Source organism: Tachypleus tridentatus, chromosome 13 (assembly GCF_004210375.1).
Source record: "Tachypleus tridentatus isolate NWPU-2018 chromosome 13, ASM421037v1, whole genome shotgun sequence".
Classification (NCBI taxonomy): Eukaryota; Metazoa; Arthropoda; class Merostomata; order Xiphosura; family Limulidae; genus Tachypleus; species Tachypleus tridentatus.
Window position 1 is genome coordinate 222,914,667 of NC_134837.1, and position 24,057 is coordinate 222,938,723.

At 32.3% G+C, this 24,057-nt stretch overlaps 1 protein-coding gene across 1 annotated transcript in view; it reads right to left on the minus strand.

Moving 5' to 3' along the window:
- Window positions 1-24,057, minus strand: part of LOC143238011 (A disintegrin and metalloproteinase with thrombospondin motifs 18-like) — a 52,482-nt gene that overhangs the window by 2,271 nt on the left and 26,154 nt on the right. Inside the window, 15 exon segments of the mRNA XM_076477881.1 lie at window positions 40-238; window positions 2,542-2,749; window positions 3,204-3,333; window positions 7,790-7,946; window positions 8,401-8,645; window positions 10,760-10,883; window positions 13,522-13,652; window positions 13,893-14,004; window positions 16,616-16,679; window positions 17,117-17,265; window positions 18,751-18,867; window positions 19,300-19,453; window positions 20,796-20,933; window positions 21,142-21,247; window positions 23,402-23,561. Coding sequence (XP_076333996.1) covers window positions 40-238; window positions 2,542-2,749; window positions 3,204-3,333; window positions 7,790-7,946; window positions 8,401-8,645; window positions 10,760-10,883; window positions 13,522-13,652; window positions 13,893-14,004; window positions 16,616-16,679; window positions 17,117-17,265; window positions 18,751-18,867; window positions 19,300-19,453; window positions 20,796-20,933; window positions 21,142-21,247; window positions 23,402-23,561 — 2,194 coding nt within the window.

A 24,057-nucleotide genomic window follows, 5' to 3' on the forward strand; every position in this document is an offset into this window, starting at 1 on the left:
ATTAAAAAAAACTTCTAAAATATAAGAATCGATACAAACCTATTGATTTGAGAACTGGACAAGGGTAATTCAAACAAGAACGAGTAGTCACAGGTCTCGGAATAAAATTGCAATTTATTGTATGAACATGGCGACCGAAGAAATGAGAAAATAGAGTGACACTTGTATTGCTTTCTTGTCTCCTGATGACACATGTAGCGTTCCTCGTTTGATGACCTTCACCACAATTTACACTACACTAGAAATAAAACGGATGCAATTAATTATTGTATTTATGTCATGGCTTAAAACATCACAACTTTGTTGTTATATTATGGTCCAACTTCAGAACGCCTAACTAACCAGTTCTCCGCAATAGTATACTATTTGATGTATACTTAAAGAACAATAAGAATAAATAGTTCAGTCATTGATACAACTTCGGCTAAAATAATACAAACTTATATACGTTCTATGTAAAAGCATCAGTCTGTGTCTTGTTCATAAAAGTTGAATAATATACACATTTTATTTAACCAAACCTTAGGTTTCAATAGATGCAACAACTAAAACGGAATAACTTCAAAATTCACATTTAAAGATTAATTACTTTGTACAAATTCATGAAAAACAGTAATAGTACATCAACATAATATTGCTCAATTAGTTAAATAATCTCACAAAAACAACAAAAGCCGACTATTTTCGACAGGTAAAGCTTGCCATTCCTGAGAGACAAAATAAAACTCTTCCCAGAATCTTGTACTTAGGGGTTCGAAATGGTCAAGAAAAGTCAACATTCACTAATGATAGTAGTACAGCGCAAACGCTAATTATGAAAACATAATTACAAACAGGGTTGGATTTCAATACCATTTAATTACCGAGCATTTTTTCGTTGTTTAAATACGTCTACAGATTCTCTTATGCTGTGTTAATGAAATAATTTTCTTTCAGCAATAATTTTGATAGAACGAAATTAATTCTTTGTTGGTTGTATGGACACTTGTATGGATTTAATGCTAAATTTGAATTTTAAAAAACATTTTTCCAAGAACAGTAGTCTTCATGTTCCTGTTGTCTAATTGGCAAAAACTGTTGTTTTTTTTTAAACCAACATAAGCACCATTACAAGAATATGAAAAGAAATAAATACCCTTTTGGTAGTGGGCGTCTGTTTTATTTTTTCTTTTGTTAAATGTAGTTGAAAGCTCGCGCAACCGACCACCAAATTAATTTCGATCCGTCACAAACTGAGAAAAGCAATAAGTTGTTTTAGAATGAAATAAAGCCAAAGGAGTTTGAAACAAAAAAAAAAAAAGAAAGAAAAGTCTGAGAACACCATCCATTCGTGAGATAGTCTCATTCAAAAAATTTTAACGTATAAATTCAGAGATACAAGATATATATACGGAGTTAAAATAGAAATGTTTGAAGTTGGGTACAATAAAGTGGTCTATGTAGAAAAGGTACAAAAATTTAGTTTGAGCATAGTGAAACATTTAAACTTCGCAGAAAATTACAGAATTTGTCATAACGAGTGAACAATACGTTGCGGACTCTAAACTTTTCAAACTTCCCAACAGAGTTTTGATGAGAAAAATAACAGTGAAAAGTTTAAATAAAAGCATTTCTATGTCCGAAATACAATAAAACAATAATAATTCCAAACGGCGTGTGGTATTCTTCTATCGGAAAACTGAATAACAACAAGATTGATAAGTTCCACAGCATCGGGATTCACCAGGAAGCCCAATTTCACAAAGTAAAATTTTGAATTTTAGCAAAAGAATGATTTAAAACATATTTTCTTGCTAAATATACGAAGGCTTGAAGGACAAGAAGGGAGATGAAACGGTTTGTTTGTTGAAATTCACGTGAAGCTATCCCAGGGTTATATGAGATAATAGTGTTTACTTTATAAATGATAGACGAGAGGGAAGACAACTAGTCAACGCTATCCACCACCGATTCTTGGGCTATGTTTTAGTCAATAAAAAATGGGATATATCGTCATATTATAATCTTTCACTGCTGAAAGGAGGAGCATGTTCTGTAACAGGATTCGAACCCACAATCCGCATATTGCAAATCGAGCTCCCTAACTGCCAGACCATGAAGATAAAACGAATAATATCTAAATATTATCTATTTATTTTTCTATAATAACGTCTTGTAAAAGTCGTTCAAAGCTATAATCTGGATTTAAACTTGTGAAATTCTAAAATCGGATCTCCAGATGTTGGGTTAAAAGGGCTATCAGAATCGGTTTAGAAGATATACGTAAAAATTCGTATGACCACTTAAGGGCTCGTAAGCATTTATGTTTAGGACTTTAAAATGTTAATAATGTGACCTTTTAAGATTAGTTGCATGGATTTGTTAGAAGAAAAATCAGGAATATGTGGTTAATGAGGTTGTACATATTTTAGTAGTTGTTACTATTATAAAATGTGCCTCACTAAGGAATGTAAAGTATAAGTGTTAAACTTACACCCAGCTACATAAAAAACATAAATAAACGAAACAGCTTGATATAATAGCATGCTACACAGTCAATACCTTTGTCCAAGGTCCAGTTTCCCATTTGACAGAACATAAATTAAGGTTACATTTTTCCTTTCTGACTGGTTTTCTTTCTCCACGACAAAATCGACTAGGTAACTGTTCGGTGGTTGTGGCATTAAGTTTTCGGACACATTTGACATGTCTGTGACGTAAACCGATACCACAGCTTCTGCTGCAGCTGCCCCATTTACCAGTTTCCCACCTAATGTTTGACACACAATACAAGAATCCATAAAAATATACACTCTTGAACAGAAAGGAAATTTCTAATCTTAGCTATCAGTACTAGTAGGCATTCTTGAAGAATATTGATGTCTTTCTTTCCATATTAGCTTAGCGTCTAAGAAGATCTCTTTGAGAAATAATAGAATATTCCAATTACATATTATTTATTTTTAAACTAATGCTTCAAAAATAGTAAAAGATGAAATAAATGTATTTTGATTTTACTTTAAAAATTAATACCAAGAGTACTGTGAAATAGTATAAGTAAAACTGAAACATTTTGTTATAGGTATGTTATGTGAGAAAACATTCCGCAAAGTACTTTATTCTTTAGACATTAATAACATGTTCAACCCAAGTGCTCATGTCTCTAGACAAGAATATTTCTATTTTATTTTCTTCAAGGTAAAGAACTGAATTATTAAACTTACGTTGGGGGGCAGGGGTTAATATTACACTGCGTTATTTGAAACAAAGATTGCTTAGAGGAAGAGCTACACAAATCATTGGCTACAAGGTTGGCCATCTCGTCAAAACAACTGTAGTTTTGGTATCGGAACCCTAAATACAAAGATTGAAACCATCGTCAAGGTATGCAGAATAATTAAGTTTGATCTAAACTTCATTTGTTATTCTTTGAATGAATGTAATATAACAAACCTTCAAATCTATGATATAATACGAATGAAAATTGGTATTCCTTTAAATTGAAATTATGATATTACTTTCAAATTAATTTAACTTCTTACGGCTTTTCATTGCAAAAACAACTGCGTGTTTTCCAAAATAACTTAACAGAGATTCGGAACAATAATAATGCGTGCAAAGAAAGATTAGGATAAAAGTTTTATAGGTGCAACAGAGATTTTGTAGATGCTATCAATGATTTGGAATAAAGATTAAATAGTTACAAATGGTATATGAATGCATAAAATGCATAAGAACTAAATTTCCTGGATGCAAATATGAACAAAGACATAAAAACATAATTAGGAAAACAATTTTATGCGTATAAAAAGTGTACTAGAAAGACAAAAGCTTTTAAGAATGAACACTACTTTCATGCAAAAAAACCCAACAAACCTACCAGAAATGAATCACAGGCAAGCAAGGGAAGCAGTGCTTCCCCAATATATACTAAAAAACTAATTTTTAAGAATCAACTAAATATGACGTTATGAAGGTGCAACTGATTCATTGGAAAGCACTCTACTATACCATACATAATCAGCAATCACCTTGTATTGGCAAAAGCACTGTTGAAAAGAATCTGGACTACAACTCGCAAAATGCTTCCTTATTTTGAGTAGATTTTAGCTTTTTTCCTACCAGAAAATGCTTTGTTCTTAACTAAAAACATTTTTGTTACATAATATATTCTGTAAACTATAAATGCTTCTTACATGAATAATTTTTTTAATAAAAAAATTTAAAATTCATACTTGTATTAAAACATATCTTGAATGTTATATTTGCCTTTTCTGTGGTATAAAGGAAGCAATTACGAGTTCATCTTACTTCAAATACGGGCAATATTAGAACTTATTGACATTTTATGGTCTACATATTAAATTATTTAAATCACTAAATATTAAGCAAAATAAATAATTTATAAATAAGTTAGCGTTTCGTAATTACTATTTTATAAATTCAAATGTACAATAAATAAATCAAATATAATAAATAAAATAATTATAGTTACTTTTGGAAACTTTTGTTTTTGATGACCTGCACCTCGCGATCGTGGCTGTTTGTTACCTCTGATTTCACGTGATGTGCAGGTGCTTCAGACAGTATATTAAATGATATTGTTACTTTTTATATGTGTAAATGTTTTTGTGAAGTGTCATCCTTCAGATATGAATATGGATTCAAAGGATAATAGGAAAAATTGTAATTGTATTATTGAAAACTTATTAGTGAACAAATTTGGTACAAAGAGTTTTAGTGATAAAGAAAGCATCATCAAAAATGGTAGACTGAAGCCACATCTGAGTCTGAAGGGAAGAACAAATCAGCGCGTTCAAAATTTCAGTATAAACCAATATGATAGGATATCGTTTGTCCTAACATGTAAAAGCTTTTCCGCTGTCCATATTTATTATTTTACAGTGAATTTGTGACATGGAACTCAAGTGAAGTTGATGATTTAAATAATATGCATAAGGCCATTAAAAAATATGAAAATTCCTCCAGTCATGTATTTTCAACTCTAGGCCTAGCTAGATTTGGAAAATCACAGATTTAATTCTAACTAAGTAGTCAACATAAAATAAATGTGTGAATGCACAATGAAAAGGTTAAGAGGAACAGAGACATTTTCAAAAGATTAATTGACGTAGTTTGATATTTGTGTGAACAACAGTTAGCATTTAGAGGTCATGGTGAATCACTAGAGTCTACTAACCTAGGAAATTATGTGGAATTGGTAAATTTTGCAAGAATTATAATCCATTATTGAAATCCCATTTAAAGAAATCGAGTGTTATTGTTTTTTTCTTGCCTGTGAAAAAGAATTCAGAATGACCTCATTAATTGTGTAGGGGAAGTACTGTTGAATAAAATTAAAACAGAAATAAGTAATTCTCCGTTTGTGGTTTTTATCTTAAATTAATCTACTGATGCAAGAACCATTTCTCAGCTTTCTAGTGTAGTGTAATATGTGATTAAAGATGGTGAAACTTGCAATAGATTTCTGAGGTTTACAAATGTTAGTGCAGATTGAATAGATGTAGGTACATGCAAGATAGTGTTTGATTCAGTTGATGAATTAAATACTGGGTCAAAATTTGTTGCGAAAAAACTATGATGGGGAAGCGTGATGTCTAGTGAGCTGAATGGGCTTCAAAAGAAAGTTAGAGATAAGTATCTAAAAGCTCTTTTCATTCATTATATGACACAAAGATTGAATTTAGTGTTGTCACAATCTATGACGAAGTTCAAGGAGTGCGACACATTTTTTACAGAACTTAAATCATTCTCTTTCCTTTTTTCGAAATCAACAAATCATGTGCACCTTTTAGATACTGAACTGAAGATAGGATTCCCGAAAGTGGCCCCGACTCATTGGAATTATAATCACTGGCTTCAAAAACAAGGAAGAACTCGTTGACTTATTTCAAAATACCGTTAATAATTTTGGCAACTGGGATGCAGATACCTTTACCTGTGCCCAAGCAATTTCGTCGAACCTCAGAGATTTTGAGTTCAGTTATTGCTGAATATAATTGCCAGTATTATTTTTATATAAATGATATATTTGATGTTCTACAGAATAAAATATTTGACATATTCTATTGTATGAATAAAGTAAATGAAATGGTGACTATTCTGCTAAATAAAGAGACGATTGTGATGAATGTTGGGCAGCAGTCGATGTATTATGCTCACCTACTAAGCGAATAAGAAATGATCCCGAAGAATACTTTAAAATGACATACAGAAAATTATTTTATAAAATTTTGGATGAAATTGGTGGCCAAATTAAAATTAGGTTTCAAAGCTTGTAAAACATAACATTCCTTGAGTTTCTTAACACTGAAAGAAACTGATATAGAACAAAAATATCTCCTGAGTTATAATTAAAGTAATTGCAAGATAATTGTAAAGCTTGTAAAACATAACATTCCTTGAGTTTCTTAACACTGAAAGAAACTGATATAGAACAAAAATATCTCCTGAGTTATAATTAAAGTAATTGCAAGATAATTATGAAGAATACTTTGATATTAATCGCTTGAAAAATGATCTTTCGGTTTTATATGCTGACTCTGGTTTGAAAGGAAAACCAGTGAATGAACTACTTTATTGTTTGCGAAATGCCAAGTTAGATGTGTAGCCCTGCAACAACTTACAAAGTTAACTTTGACTCTTCCAACCACCAGTATCTCAGTGGAGCGTTCTCTCTCTCACTTAAAACGAATACATAGCTGCACCAGAAATACCCAACGACAAGAAAGACTTGCATGTTTAACGTTAATCCCGACTGAGAAAAAGCTTCTTAATGAAATAAAGACTGATAGTTTCTATGAAGATGTAATAAGATTTATTCAGTCAAAGGAAAGGAGGATGGAATTAACATATAAATAAAATAAGTATCCAAATATGTCTTGTTTCTATCTTTAATTAGAAGTACTTTATCTTAAATACAACTAACGACTACAAGTAATTAATTTGATCTTTAATGGCCGTCCTCTAGTTTGTTTTTTTATAATAATTCACTTTTTTTATGTTTTTGCTTCCCCATCGGGACAAATCAGCGCACGACCTTGGACGTCAAGAGTGCACATCGTGAGTAGGAGTGAAACATCATAAACACAAGTAGTAATTAAGAACAAAGACTACACATTCAAACAGTGATTTGTTTAAACAAATGATTATTCTTCTACTTCAACTTTATACATTGCTTTGTTTGTTTGAATTTCGCGCAAAGCTACACGAGGGCTATCTTCGCTTTCTGTCCCTAATTTTGCAGTGTAAAATTAGAGGGAAGGCAGCTGGTCATCACCACCAACTCTTGGGCTACTCTATTACCATGAAATAGTGGGATTGACCGTAATTTTATAACGCCCTCACGGCTGAAAGGGCGAGCATGTTTGGTGCAACGGGGATTCGAACCCGCGACCCTCAGATTACGAGTCGAGTCCCTTAACAACCTGGCCATGCTGGGCCGACTTTATGCAAGAGACTTGCAAAAATGAGAATGAAATTTGCTTACGGTTTAGAAAAACGTTTGCATTGTAGTAGAACTTTGAATCGAAAGTCAAGTTTTTAATTGTTATAAATACTTAAAGTAGATAAAAATAAACATTTCTGACTGAAAATGTTCTAAACCTTAATTTTTATTAAAACATTCAATTAATTATTGTAACTTCCGAAAATTCCAAATTAATACCAATATATCGAGATTATATAAATAACTAATTATACTAACTTTTGACCTTTGCTGTACTCAGTTTAAGCTATTATGTACTTTTATTTTCACATACATCCACAACGTAGAGAAATTAATATTTACCTTCTCCACAGGACACTGAGCATGGTGACGTAACTAATCCCCATTCATAATGTTTTATCATTGATTTGCGAAGTTCTGTATCTATGCTATATTTGTCCATTTCAATATCCAACACATAACTGAATTTCACCGTCATCTCTTGGCCGCGAAGTAAAGCCTTAGAAGTTAGATAAACAAAAAACAATTTAAATCAAGATGATAAACCCTCTCAAGAAATATTACAGATGCTGAAGATGTCTGTCTTGTTTAACCATGAAAGACCTTAGTATCATAATTTTTGGTTAAAGGGGTGTACAGAGTGCCACTAATTCTATTGGTTAATGTTGTCTCCCTGTGCACTATTCATACTTATCTCTTAATAAATAAAGAAAATAAAAGAACTTGGTAATGGCTTTTAAATAAAATATGGTGGTTTAGAATACTACAAATAATCGGTATTAAGTTTTCCATGAGTACGATGAGAACAAGCAATATTAGTGTAAAAATGTACTTTACAATCGAATGGTTGAATTAAGTTACACATTCCGAAACAGGATTGACATATAACCTAAATTTACTGATTGACATATAACCTAAATTTACTGATTGACATATAACCTAAATTTACTTACTTCTACTACAAGATTTTCATTTGTGGGACCCTCGGCTTGTAAAGATTCAGGCTGTTTGTACCATCTCCTGTACAAAAATTCTGTCGTAGCTACACGGTATCGCCCTGGCCAGTCTATTGTCCAATTACCAGTAATGTAGTAATGACCAATCACGTTTCGTAAGGCAAGATAAGATGGCGATTCATTAACCTCACTGATTTTTATGCTTCGTGCATGTTTTGGTATATGCGTAATGGTATAGTAACCTAAGGAAATGACGAAAGGACTATTTGTATAGTACCCAAAAAGAATGATAAAATGAACAATAACATAGTACCCAAAGAGAATGATAAAATGAACAATAACATAGTACCCCAAAGGAATGATAAAAACAGCAATTGTTTAATAAACAATGATAAACCATGATGAAGTGATGAACAGCATAATGGTATAGTATTATAAAGAAATAATGTAAAGACAAATGGTATAATAACATTACAATAATATAGTAATTTAAGAAAATGGCGAGAGGAACAGTGATATAGCAAATCAAAGATAAAAATGAAGAAAACAATGTTATAGCAACTAAATGTACTAATGAAAAGAAGAATCGTATAATAGTCTAAATATAAAGATAGGTAAAATTTGATTTTCTAACGTACAAGTCATTAACTGTAATATATATATAACATATATGTTACATAACACGCTCTATCCGAATAATTAATTTTTTTAAAATTGAATGACCAGATTTGTTGATAAATATTAAAGTTGTGAATCTCTTAAACTTAATGTAATCAAATAAAATTAAAGATACAGCCTAACGACGAATAAAACAAATGTTTTAATTACGATTTATATTGTTAACAGTTTTCATTGGAGCAAGTTCGAGATCACCTTTACACGCTAACAGTAAATTAGTCAAAAGCTTTTTCTTATCGTCTGTTTGACTGTCAAATTGTAGACAATTAACTTATATTTACATTGAATGTCTAAGAGAGTGTCCCTAAAATATGTATTATGTATGTTTCTTATATATACCAAGTAAAACAGTAAGAGTTACAATGACTAAGGTTAATAATTCATATACAAGATCATTTTCATACTTCTTTCACTGGAGGCAGTGGAAATTAAAGCTTGAAATTATATTGTTCTAGGCCTTTTTTTCTTCTTGATTAAAATCAAGGCTCTATGTAAACGCATATTAGAGGTATGATTACCACATTGGTAATGCCACAGTGATGTCTTCATTGGTTGTCTAGCTGGGATTATCACATTTGGGATGTGACAGTGATGACCACATTTGTAGTGTTAGTGTGGTGTCTGCATTTATAGTGCCCCCCACTAGTATAGCGGTAAGTTTACAGATTTACAATGCTAAAATCAGGGGTTTGATTCCCCTCGGTGGGCTCAGCAGATAGCCTGATGTGGCTTTACTATACGAAACACACACACACACACGCATTAATAGTGTTATCGTAATACCGACATTTGTAGTGCTACAATGTTCATACATTAATAGTGTTACTGTGGTGTCTACATTGGTAGTGTTACTGTGGTGTCTGCGTTACTAACGATGCTGTGACATGTACATTATCAGCGTTTCTGAGATATCTATACAGTAGTATTACAGAGTTCTATATGTTGGTAGTGGTTGGTAATATCTACATTGGTAGTATTTCAGTATTTAATAAATTAATAGTATTGTTATCATATCTACAATGGAGCTCGGCATGGCCAAATGGCTAAGGCACTCGACTCGTAATCTGAGGATCGCGGGTTGGAATCCCCATCACACCAAACATGCTCGCCCTTTCAGCCGTGGAGGTGTTATAATATGACGATAAATCCCAATATTCGTTGGTAAAAAAGTAGCCCAAGAGTTGGTGGCGATGACTAGCTGACTTTCCTCTAGTCTTACACTGCAAAATTAGGGACAGCGAACGCATATAGACCTCATGTAGCTTTGCGCGAAATTAAAAACAAACAAACTATATACATTGGTGGTAGAATGGTGCTGACATTGGCAGTGTTACTATGATGTATATTTTAGCTGTATTACTGTAGTGTCTACATTGATAGTGCTACTTTGACGTCTATGTCGGTACTGTAATGTCTACATTGGTAGTGTTACTATGATGTATATTTTAGCTGTATTACTGATAGTTTCTACATTGATAGTTTTACTTTTACGTTTATGTCGGTACTGTAATGTCTATATTGGTAGTGTTACTATGATGTAATCAAGTGTAATATGTCTGTGATCTTTACACGAGTATCGATACTTTACTAGCTAACAGACACAACCAGTTTTTACTTCTTTTTTTTTTTCAGAGTGGGTTTTCGAACTATAAATAATCTTCAAAAACACTTTATCTACCAGAAATATTCCTCTGAATTTTCAATTGTCCAGCGATGAGGCGGCATGTCGAATTGTCTCCATCACAAATACCACACACATCAGGCTGGATCATGGAGTCAATTATCCCATCACAACCTACTTTCTGTTCACATACGCAACAAAAGGTGTAATTAGAAAAACTACTTAAATTGATTTATTATATTAAAACGTTTTAAACTGAAACTTCAAGGATAAAAAAAAAGAATATTTTTTAGTCATTCTTTCTTTACGACGTTTCCTCATAATTTTGTCAAAACCTCGTACATTCATAATAAAGCTTTATTATTACTCAGTCAAGCCGTCTCTCAAACGTTTATTTTCTAAAGAGTGCATTCCTCGTCATCGATTATAAATATGTATTTTACAAGGTTAAAAAAGGAAACAATTTCGACAATTAAGAATATACCAGTTAGACACATCTAGAAGTCGGCCCCAATTTCGATCATCTTGTTTGTTTTCATTATTGATAACGGAGTTACCCTCGCCTTGGGCGAAATGTTTTTATAAGTGGAAACTGATAAGCACTAAATGGCAACTGTATAGTAGAATGTTGTAGTTTGTAGTGTTAACTGAATACCATTTCTGAATTGTAATTCACATTGAGTGGCATAAACATTAATGTAAAAAGAGGAAAGCATAAACTACAATAAAATAATAAACATAATCAGTGCTGTGTTCATCATCTACTAATGAATGACCTTATAACACTATATTTATTGTTTTTCTTTAACAAGACACTCAATGTTTCACGTTACGGTTTCTTCAGTATTGTTCCACTAACCTACAAGCTGTATCTGAAAATACAAAGCCTTAGCTTGTTTAATTAATAGTCTACTCGACTCTATAGCGTGCATTTATATCCCGTGGGTTTGACGTATTCAGTAGTAAAACTTATTGTAGAAATAATTATATAGCAGCACAGATATCTGTTATAACAAACTAAACAGTGTTTTGCTGATAGGTAGAAACGTGTTGTAAAACAAGGCATGCCTCAAACTTTGACTAAGAAAGTACCTTTGTCATACTTAACAGTTACGAAAGAAGTGTCACATATCTTCTACACTGGCATTATATATGTAAAAACGGCTGGTTTGGGTTGATAATTTTTTTTTTTTTTATGTAGAGGAGCGAACAACGTTTCGACCTTCGGTCATCGTCGGGATCACAGAGAAAGAAAGAGTTAATGACCGGTAGCTGACCACATGTTTGAAGGTGGTTGTGTAATTGAGTGTAGGAATGTAGAGGGCGTGCTTAGACGTTTGATTATATTTATTTAAATAGGTATAAAGGTGTTCCTTTGTATTGATTTATTTTGGGCTTGAGTTGTTGCATAAGTAAGGCTCTTTAATTTTGCGTTTGTTTATGTTTGTTTCTTTATTTAGTATTTGGGTGTTTTATATGGTTATGTTGTGTTTATTTACTTTGCAGTGTTCGAAAACGTGTGAAGGTGACTTTTTGTGTTCTTTGAATCTGGTTTCTATTTTCTACTTGTTTCTCCAATACAGAAGTCGTGGCAGTTATCACTTTGTATTTTATAAATAATGTTGGTGTTGTGTTTGTCAGTGTAGTTTCTACATAGTATAGACCTTAGTTTTGTGCTTGGTTTTTTGAATAAATTTATTATTAACTGGAATGTCATAGTTTGTTATTAGTTTCTGCAAATGTTGGTTATTTTTCTGCTGATATCGGGAATATATGGTATGCAGCAGTATATGGATTCGTGATATTTTAATTCGTGGGATATATTTGCTTTTGTTAGTTGATTTTGCTTTTTGTCAAGGTGTGTGCTAATAATATTTTCTACGGTTTGTGGAGGATACTTATTGATGTTGATGAAGTATTGTTTTGTTTTGTCTAATTCGTTGTTAATTTTATATGAACCGCTGAAGCCTGCAAGATTGCCTTAGAACTCTATATACGAAACCCTAACCCATTAATAGACATTCCCAGCAACCCTCATAGAATTTAACAACCACAACTATATACAAACAAATGGTCTAAGCATGGGCAACCCAGTATCACCAGTTCTGGCCAATATTTTTGTGACACAAATTGAAACACCAGCAATTAACACAGCATTACATCCACCACTGTACTGGTACAGATATGTAGACGACACGATTGCGAATTCACATCTACAGAACACACACTTAATTTTTTCAATCACATTAACTCTATACATCCCGATATTATCTTCATATGTGAACAGGAAGAAATAAATCAAATATTTACCTCAAAATTCCAAGAACCGATACACAATTTAAAACAGAAATCCTCCGAAAAATCACCCATACTGGACTATACATTACTTGGGACTCAGAACATGAAACAAAACAAAAACTCAACATACTAAGAAACCAAATGAACACAGCCATAAAACTATGGTCGAAACGTTGTTCGCTCCTCTACATAAAAACAAGCCGTTTTACATATATATTTCTCTACAAGTGTGTTTTCTCGTCATCACTGATTACCACACTGCATTGTTTGTGAACAAAATCTGTTTGTACCAGTCTGGTTCTTCAGGTCAAATTACTTTAAACTGATATGAAACCACACCTAACAATGTACCTTATTTGTAGTATAACTTGAATGTTATTTTTTGATAATCTCAAACACGTGTAGCTGAGAATCTAATAGCTTAAAACGTTCAAGAAACATTTAAACTTTGATTTCAGGTACTGATGTCCATACTTTTGAGTAGATAGATTGATGTAATAAACTATTTTTCAACAACTAACCTTACATTCACCACCAACACACACGGCTGAGAATCCAGGCTTACAAACTACACCGTCAGGAAGGTTTGTAGATAATACCAATATGATGCCAGCTTTTCGAGGCATACAGTAAATTTTGCACCGATATAATGCTGTATTTAAAGAAAAGACAAAAAAGTCAATAAGAGTGTTACAGTCAAAGAAATAATAGTCACGAATTTAATTTGTTTAATTTTTTATAAGTGGATTTTTTTAGATCCCTCGACCAATTAAACTATTAAAACCTCATATTAAAATTTAAAAACCAGATAAGTAATGGCAGCTTAAAGTTTATTTTTTTTTGGTTTAACACGTATTTCCATTAATAAATATTCGCATTAATTAATCTCTACCTCCCAGGTTCTTTTTATACGGTTTCCATAAAAACCGCTTTCCACTGAAAGTTCTGTTGTTGAAAGCCTGACATTGTTTTGCCTGCAAATCGGCACTTCTTTGGAGACAAGGCTATCAATAATATCAAAATAAACAAGCTTTAGAAACATTGACTTGGAAATAAGGCTTATATATAAAGTAAACAAAAATAATAAGACGAATTTATATTAATAAACAAAACTTACAAATATTGAGTTAGAAATTAATTTTACACATTAACTGAACAACAAGATACACAAAGTACTTATTATTAATTATTATATCTTCATATTAAAGATTCATAACTGAGTGAAACGGCACCTTTCAGGCTTGCATTTTAATTTTCTGTTGTACCAAACACCTTCGAGACTGTATCCTTGGGTTGTTTCAATTTAAAATGAGTAACAGCCTACTCAGTGTGTTTTATACCTGTATTTTATTACTTGTTTTCACTAATAATTATAATTTATTTACGAAATTCGTTCCTCCACTACAAATAATCTATTTTAATAATATTTGATCTGACTATTTATGTGTGTGTCTAGGAAAAGAATTAATGAAATAGATTTTTTGTGTATATAGAAAAGATCATTTTTTAATCAAGTGGAAGTGATTGTGTGTTAGGAAAAAAACATATTTGAGGAAGTGATACGATTTGATGTGTGCATGAAAGAACGTCTTTTAAGAAGTTAATATTATTTGTGTGTGTGTATAATATAAAAATAGTCTAATGAAGCCAATGTGACTTGGTGTGTATAAGAAAATATATTTAATGGAATGTTTGTGATTAAGTATTAGGTATATGTGTAGGAAAAACACATTTAACAAAGTGATTATGGTTTAGTGTTTATAGGAAACAAGTACATTTAACAGAGTGAATATGATACGGTATGTAGAAACTAACACATAGAATGGAATTATTGTAATTAGGTACGTGTGGATAAATAACACACTTAACACAGCACACATGGTCAGTGTCTGTGGAAAAAGACACATTAAAATAACGTATGTAAATGATGATTATAACAATTGATGTTTTCAATATGAGCAGCATCTCATGTCACCGAATGTCCAACTCCAGGTCACCATTCATTTAGAATTACTGACAACGTGCTAGCAGCATCAGATGAGATTGATTGCCATAATTATAACAGCTTATAGCACTGAATACATTCAGCGGTATATCGTGGCTTAATCTGGAATTTTCTGATTCAAAACTCGAAGGACTTATCGCTAGACAACTCCAATGTAGTAAAATAATACATTTATTTGAGTGCCTGGACATTTCTAGGATATTTGTGTTTTGAATAATTTTCGAAATCTGGAAGTGATAACTCATAACTTTTGTATTAGTTACTTATGTAATACATAAACAGTATTTTATCTATTGTGCATCAGGTATTTACGTACTACATGTAAAGTGCTTATCAGTTGTTTGTGATGTCGTTACGTTCCATATGTTAGACTTACTGATTCTATGTGTGATGCGGTTACGTACTTTATATAAGGTGCTAACCATCTGTTTAAACTATAAGTATGGTGCTTATTAACTGTGTGTGAGAGTGTTAGGTTCTAAATGTAAAATGTTTACGAATTCTGTATAACGTGGTTATATCCTTAAGTATGTTCTGTATAAGGGGCATATGTACTATATGTAAAAGTGTTGCTCAGTTTTCTAAGAGATATTTACTTATTGGAAAGTATTTCCCTATTTGTATAAAGTATTTTACTGTTATACGTAAGGTGGTTAGAGCGATCGATTCACAATTCGAGGGTCGCAAGTTCGAATACCCGTCCTACCCAACATACTCGTTCTTTTATCCTTTGGGGCATTATAACGTGACGGTCAATTCCACTATTCGTTAGTAAAATAATAGCCCAATAGTTGGCGGTAGGTGGTGATGACTAGCTGCCTTTCCTCTAGTCTTATGCTGCTAAATTAGGTAGCGCAGATAGTCCTCGTGTAGCTTTGCGCAAAATTCAAAACAAACTAATTCTTTATGACATATTCACGTATCTATATGTACAGGGTTTACTATTTTACAACGATATGGTTACGTTCCATACTGAAGATGGTTACACATTTCATGTTATGTGGTTATATTCTATAAGTAAGGTATTTGTAAAATCTATGTGGCATGATTGTGAATCCGAGGATTTATGGTTACGATCAGTGTCCACAGAAACACGTGGAGGGGGCTAGTTTAAGAATAATGTCATCCCCCTTTTCGATCGATTAGCTGTCTTCCTATAGCCCCTAAATTTATAAAAAAAATATGGTGATTCGAAAATAATTATTCTATACATGCAATGTTTACTTAATAAGTACTATATATAAATTGTTTACTAAATCTATGTCACTTACCTTTTTTACTTGTAAATTATTCAACAATTCTTCGTTAGGTGATTACGCATTGCATATAAGACACACACACACTACACACATACTAGATTTGTGTAAGTTAGTTGTTCTATATGCAAGAACTTTACCTGTGGTATATGAGGTGGTTTTGTGTCATTGTGTTTTATGATGTGTAAAGTAGTTATGTATTATAAATAAGGTGTGACATATTATATATGTTTGTTACGTACTTTCGTTTATGTATATATATATACATGTATACCTGAACGATTTTGTCACTTATGTTACCCTTTTAATGTTATTGTTGTATGTTGTGATTACATTAAACTTGATAACCATTACCTTTTGATTGCATACTTTGTATACACGATCTTTTCCTTGACAGTTTCTCCCAAAATTTCGTGGTCTGCAAAAGGAAAAGGCCATTTTATAAAATCTTGACGAAAATGTTTAGCAGTTAATAAAACGTTAAACTTATAACAATAAACCATAACAAACTTAATGGACACTTACATGTATACAGAGATAAATAATGGAGTTTTAGCTTTTTATTCTTTACTGTTGTATTTCTAAATATTCTAAGTTGTTGTTTAGTGTTAACTTAAACAAAAAACAATAATTTAATGTTTAGCTACTCTCTGATTGTTGTTCGGAACAACAACACGGAATTTTCCCCTAAATGGGGTATTCAAGACCTTTTACTACAAACTAAAAAAAACAGATACATAATATAAAATTTCAATAATCATTTCATAATGACGCAGAAAAAGATGGTAATTGAAAGTGTTTTAATAAAACTACAATAATTGTAATAAGATTAGTAGTCAAATTATCTAAACATACTTTGGTCGATCACAGTATCTTTGCTTAAAGGAAATACCTCCACCACAAGTCTTAGAACACGGTGACCACGCAGAAAACAAACCCCATCCGCCATTTACTGGTCTAACCCCATTAGTATCAGCCATAACACACTTTCCCCGTTTGCACCACTGAAATAGAAGAAAATGTTGGGATCTGACACACTGTCTTTGAATTGAAGAATAATATGACACTAGCTGTTAAACTTTATAGTTTATGTATGCTTCTATCTGAATGTAATCTTCAATAAATGCTAAATAACTAACACTAACATTTTTATAATATATAGTTAAAAAGATATATATATTAAACACTTTTCAATAACTGAACTTTAGTGACCATTAAACTATGCTGCTTTGTGTTTCAGGGTATATTCTATTTTTTCCCAAAAATAATCAACACACACAATTCACTGCTTCATTGTAACTTTCACTGTTACATATAGCAACATATAGAAATTAAAATTAAGATTTATTTTATTATATACCAGCTTATAGATCAGAAAACGCTCTTCAGTTTGTTATTATAAGGCATCCCATAAGTAATGTCCGAAAATTTAATACAGAAAGTGCATCCTCATTTTTGTCTTTGCAGAAAGCTTTAATGACTAAAATATGTAGTAGAACGTGTATAAAAATGCTCAGACAAATAAAATAAAAACTTTACTTTTTCAAATCCTTAATCAAATAAAGCCTTATGAAAATGGATGTGTCTGAGGAACACATTAGGCATATAATGCTTTATGAGTTTATAAAAGGCAATAGTGCAGCAGAAACTACACGAAACATTCAAAGTGTTTATGGTGCGGAGTCTCTCAATGAAAGAATACGTTGAAGATGGTTTCAGAAGTTCAGATCAGGTGACTACAGCTTAAGTGATGCGCTACGTTCAGGTCGTCCTGTTGAGTTTAATGATGACTTGCTGCTGGCTGCAGTTAATGAAGATTGCGCTGTTCCAGTTGAAGAACTAGCACAGAAGATTAATTCAACCTATTCAACAGTTCACCGTCATCTGCAACACCTTGGAAATATGTCAAAACTTGGGAATTGGGTCCTAAATGATTTGACAGAAGCCAACTTTAGAGCAAAAGTGGACATTTGCACTTCTCTGCACTTTCGTGAACGTAACTCTCCTTTTTAAGGACAGGTTAGTGACTAGAGATGAAAAATGGGTATATTATAAAAATGTTAAGCGCCGCAAACAATGGCTCAGTACAGGTAAAGTGGATAAAGCACAGCCCAAAATGAACCTCCTTCTTAGGAAAGTCTTCTTAAGCGTTTGGTAGGATATTGCTGGTATGATCCACTTTGAGTTGCTGTCACTCAATCTAACAATTACACCAAACTTCTATTGTCAACAGTTAAAGCGCTTGAATGTTACACTGAAAAAAGAGGCCCTCAAACCCCAAGGATTTTATAGAAGTGGCATTCAGAAGCTTGTGAATCGTTGACAGGAAGTAATTAATAATAATGGAATATACATTATTGATTAAATAACATTAAAAGGGTTTGAAATCCCTTCTCTTTTCTGAACCTAAAATTGAACATTAATTAAGGGATGACCTGTTAGAAACAACGAAGTTTTGTATTTAATACAGCTACAAAATACTCTCTAACCATGCTCCTCCCACATGAAGTTCCTTCCGCTGCAGGCATAAAATTTGTTACACATTCTCGCCCTCGTGTTTGACACCATAAAGATTTACAGACGTTGTGTTCTTGTAGTACATCATTCTAAATCCAAGAAGAGAAAAACAGAAGTTAGATGACTGCTAGTTGTTTGTGTAAACAATAATCACCAACAGTGTACGTGTATTACGTAGATTTGTACCCAGGAAGTGACAAAACAGTGTATTATTTGCTCATACCTCAGTCTTCATTTGGTCAGAAGAATATCAAACATTACATGGCACTGTATAACTTTACAGGAACTGATATTATAATCTACACTCACCAACTATGAGCGTTCATATGTACAACTTCATAGAAACTAAACTGATGTTGTCAGTTTCAGAACAGCGACTATAATCACCAGCAATGCATGAGCATAAATATATAAGGATATTGTTTTAAAACTAGTTTTTTATCACACATGATGTGTAATTCAGTAAGTAATACGTATTTTAATATATCTTAGAAAAATATTGTACAAAATGTAGATTGTACCTTTTCATGATAGAGTTTACATAGCTTGGACCTTGTTCCAAACTGGAGCTTACACTGTAAGTCTGTGTCATATCTTTCTCCAGGAAGTACGTTCGGAAACTTTAGATATTCTATTTGTTTGGGTTTGTTGTTGAGACAGAAGGATCGGGGAGACCTATAGACAAACAATGTGGCCTCTTAATTGATTCAAATAAATTTGAAAATGTGTGGCAACTGTTTATAAGGTTCATTATTTCAAAAGTAGCCTACATCAGTTTTTAGATTAAGAAACATTTTAAAAATTTGTAAACGATGTTTTTTTTTAGCTGAAAAACCACTAAATTATCTACATTCTTTCTGTTCACTGCTGAGTATCCATCTCCCACTTTTATCTTTGTAAGTCTGTAAACTTACCACTGACTCACCATGGGACACATGGTATTTATAAAGCCCTTTATTTCAGAAATAGCCTGCAAAGATTTTTGGATTAAACAACATTTGTAAAGGTACATATTAATTATTACACAACGAGCATTCTATTGAAATACTATGATGTTTATCACCAAGATGGTATAATTTAGCAAAAAATAAATGTGAGGTTCAGGCCGTCTATGGATTTGTCACTGATTTAAATTGGTTTCTATCCCCATCCTTCACCATTAACACTGGACAAGGACAAACCGAAAACCAAAATCAGAATTTTTTATAGTTTTGTCTATAATGTCTCTTATTTACCACAATTAGCCTGTGTTAACATATTTTATCACTAAACCAGAATCACTTTTTGTAGTGTATCTCGATCTTTCATTCCGACTGAGAAATCTGACAAGTGTGTTAAACCTAAATTTACCTCACTTCGTGTTGGACAAAATAGGCAAGTGAGCCCCTACAGACTATACTAATACGTCTGACAAACTAGTTTAACTAGCCCATACATATGCAAGCCCATCTCAGGTTAGTTTTAACAAGTCCAAATTAACTCTATGTGTATGAATATACAGCCTAGCTAGTCCGTATATTCAAGTTCTCCTCAAACTTAAGCGCCTGACGTTACAACATAGTTAATCCACATCAAGTTAATTCTGGCAAGTACAACTGAAAACTACGAGTCTAACGCTAGAGTACAGCTAGTACATATATCCAAGCTCAACTTAATTCTCTGTTTGGTGATACAGCCTAGCTAGACCACCATTTAACAAGTCCACACCAAGCCTGTGTTTTTTACGACACAGTTTAGGTAAACGAAAAAATCAAGCTCATATCAGACTTATTCGTCTGACGATACACTGTAGTTAGTATATATACCGAAGTTCATCTTAAACGTATATATTTAAGGATAACAGTCTAGCTAGTTCATACACCCAAGTCCACTTCTAACCCACGTGCTTGACGATACAGTTTAGCTAGTCCATATACCTATGTGTCCGATGATACAGTTTAGTTACTCTATATACTCCCTCAAACTTATGAAATAATTTATCTATCCAGTCCATCCTAGATCTAAGATGGCTCCCTACTCCAAGAATTTGGTGAGCTCCTTCTTGCTACAAGCTGACCATTTGAAAGTTCCATCCAGTCCACTTAACACAGGTGACATGATGCTCCCTCTGGTGTTCTTACATTTGGATCCTTTTCCATCATGTACCATACCGAAACTGAGCAAAAAAGAAATTATTTGTATACATATAGTGGATGTTTTGGCAGTGTTTATGTGTCTAAATGTTTTTAGTTAAAATAATTGTCCTTTTATCTAATAATTTTTTAAAACAAAAACTTTATAAACTTCTGTTTTAATTTTTAAAATATTAGTAAAATATTCTGGAGACCAGGATTATTGAGATAGTTCGTGTGTTGTTAGCTCACCTGTGTCCTATTTCGTGAGCAACTGTGAAAGCCAAGGCTAGTCCACTGTCCTCGTTGATCGTACAGCTTCTGTAGGTACTACACATACCACTTATAGGCGCAAAGCCTGTTTCAAAAAGTTAAGTTATAATAATGTATTAATACATAAATACATTTAATTTTTGGAGCTAAGAAGCTATATAAATATTGATTTAAACTAAAGTCTAAAATGTCCATTCGTTATGTCTCGAAAACATGATCTTTATACACTTTAGCCCATAATAAATAGGAAAAACCATACTATGTTGTGAGAAGTGTAACTTTGAGCAGTTTAGTCTGTTACCATCCCAGAAAAAAACCGGTAATAATCATTGTTACGCAAAACTTTACAGCACAAACAACAAAAATGTCAGTGGTTTTCTTTATTAAATTATTTCGTTCATTTAAAAATATTATTCCCTCATTCTGTAGAAAAGAGTTAATTTTTTCTGCCCTTTGAATTATGTAGTAGTTCTCAATTAAATCACTTGTAATTTTGTTTCTAAACAACTGTACTGTAATATTAAATTCAGTAACTTTACCATCACGTTCACGTATTTAAAAAACAAGGAAAAGTAATATAAGAAACAGTTTAACTAAAATGTGGCGAATATTCTTCAAATATCTAAAGCCCAAAAGGCAACAAAAGTTATGAAAAAAATGTGATAGTAGAGTCTTTACCTTAAAATGTCTTTAGTTATTGTTAATGAAACAGACATTCTCACCATTAGTTCAACAAGATGTATAATAGATGGGCACAAAAAGACTATTAAAAGTCTTAACGAATGATAAATACAGTAAATCCTGTCTAAGGCGGAAACGTACGGGACCCAGTAAAACTTCCGGCTTAAGCAGGTTTTCAGGCCTAGACAGTGAACATGCATTTTCTTAATTATATATAATTTTTGAGCGGGAAGTTATACTTGCTTGATTCAACGAAGGTAAGACGTTTGTGAATAAAGTTATTATACTGTTTATGTTATACTTATTAAAATAAAAACAAAAATAGACATTCAAAATATACATAAGTACACAAAATCTTAATCAAATTTATTTGAAGAAAGTGTCCAGTTTCAACTGTTTTGTATTTTTAATGAGTTTTTTCATGCGGTTAAACGAGAACACCAATTCTACGGACTTTTTTTTATGAAGTTCATTTTCCCCCTTCATTTTTACATACAATTTGATAGCGTTAATATAACTTAGCACTTGTCATCTTGTTTCCTCACTATCTTTTCCACTTTGTTCATTTTCTGAATCTCTCACACTTTCACAGCTTCGAAAGTACTATATTACGCATTAATCTTTTACGTATTTGATTGAATGACTTATAAAATTGCAATTGTATCTAACACATCAATTTTCATGGTCATTTCAGATGTTCTCTTACAGTCGTCCATGTTTGCAATAATATGTTGAAACATCAGTTTTATACACTGTATAATTCCATTATCTAAGGTTGTAGAACTGATGTTGTTCATGGAGGTAGAAGGATTAAAGGGACATTTGAAAGTTGAACTTTTGGGTGACAAGTTGCATTATCTAGAAAAAAATAGAATACTCCTATTTTCTTGTTCCATTTTTTTGTCTAATTTGTTGAAAAAATTCTTTGAATATATTATTCGCTTGCCATTCCACAAGAAGTTGATTCTTCCTTAAATTTTTGAAACAGCGCGGATTTTCATATTTATCTATTACCCATGATAAATTTCCCTAAATTTTAAAATCAGGAAAGATAGGAATTTATTCTTTTTGTGAAAATTATTTAAAGAGTAGAATTTTGCACTTAAAAGACAAATATATTTCTACAAATCATGAATCTAATTTAACTGCAAAAATAATGATGACAGAAAAAAGTACAGAATATATTTAACCAATACTTACTGCAACAAAATGTCCGTGAATTTATAAATATTTAAAGAAATTATTAATATTTAATCAAAAACTCTTTCCTGCCTTACTCAGGTACTAATCCTACTTGTTGATAGATGAAGTAGGTGAAAGATAGTTTTCCGTCTGCGTTATGCAGGTTTACCGTATAGAGGGCCTTTTATAAGAGAAATCTTGAAATAATGATGTAAAATTTTGATATTTCATGTTTGTACAGGTTTGTATGCAGTTTCCAGTTTAGACAGGTTTTACTTTATATTGCAACTGGTTTACCTCAACTGCCATTGGTAAGTCAGTTAGTTTCCATGGTTACGTAAAATACGTAGAAAACATTTCCATGACTGAAACCAACCTAGAGTATCACAAGGTTCATCCTTCCAAGAACAGATGTCCAGTCCCGTCAATAGTACAGCGTGGTCATAGTAAGAGCCCTTGGTGTCATGTAACGTCGATTGCCATTGGCAGAAGCTAGACAGGGATTTTTCGGCATTGTATGTCAGAGAAAGTCCAGGCTAGTGAGAAAGATTTGAAATATCTAAGTTATTAACACAACTTTTGTCTCTCCACAATTATTAACGCTTAATTGAACACAGGTTTAAAAATATAAACATTCCGAGTGAAGCAGAGGGAAGTATAGTTAGCATTTTGGTCTTAAATACAAATATGAAATATTCTTTTTTAAGAAATTTTTACAAACTTTTACTTTCATTACATTTTACAACCACAAAACGTAACATAGTTTTTGTTTTTTGCTTAGTTAAGAATTGAGGTTTCTTCAAAATACCCAATTTCTTATGCAAAATCTTTTTATTTATCTTTAGGGCCCGGCATGGCCAGGTGGGTTAAGGCGTTCGACTCGAAATCTAAGGGTCGCGGGTTCGAATCCAAGTCGCATCGAACATGCTCGCCCTTTCAGTAGTGGGGGCGTTATAATGTGACAGTTAATCTCACTATTCGTTGGTAAAAGAGTAGCCCAAGAGTTGGTGGTGGGTGGTGATGACAAGTTGT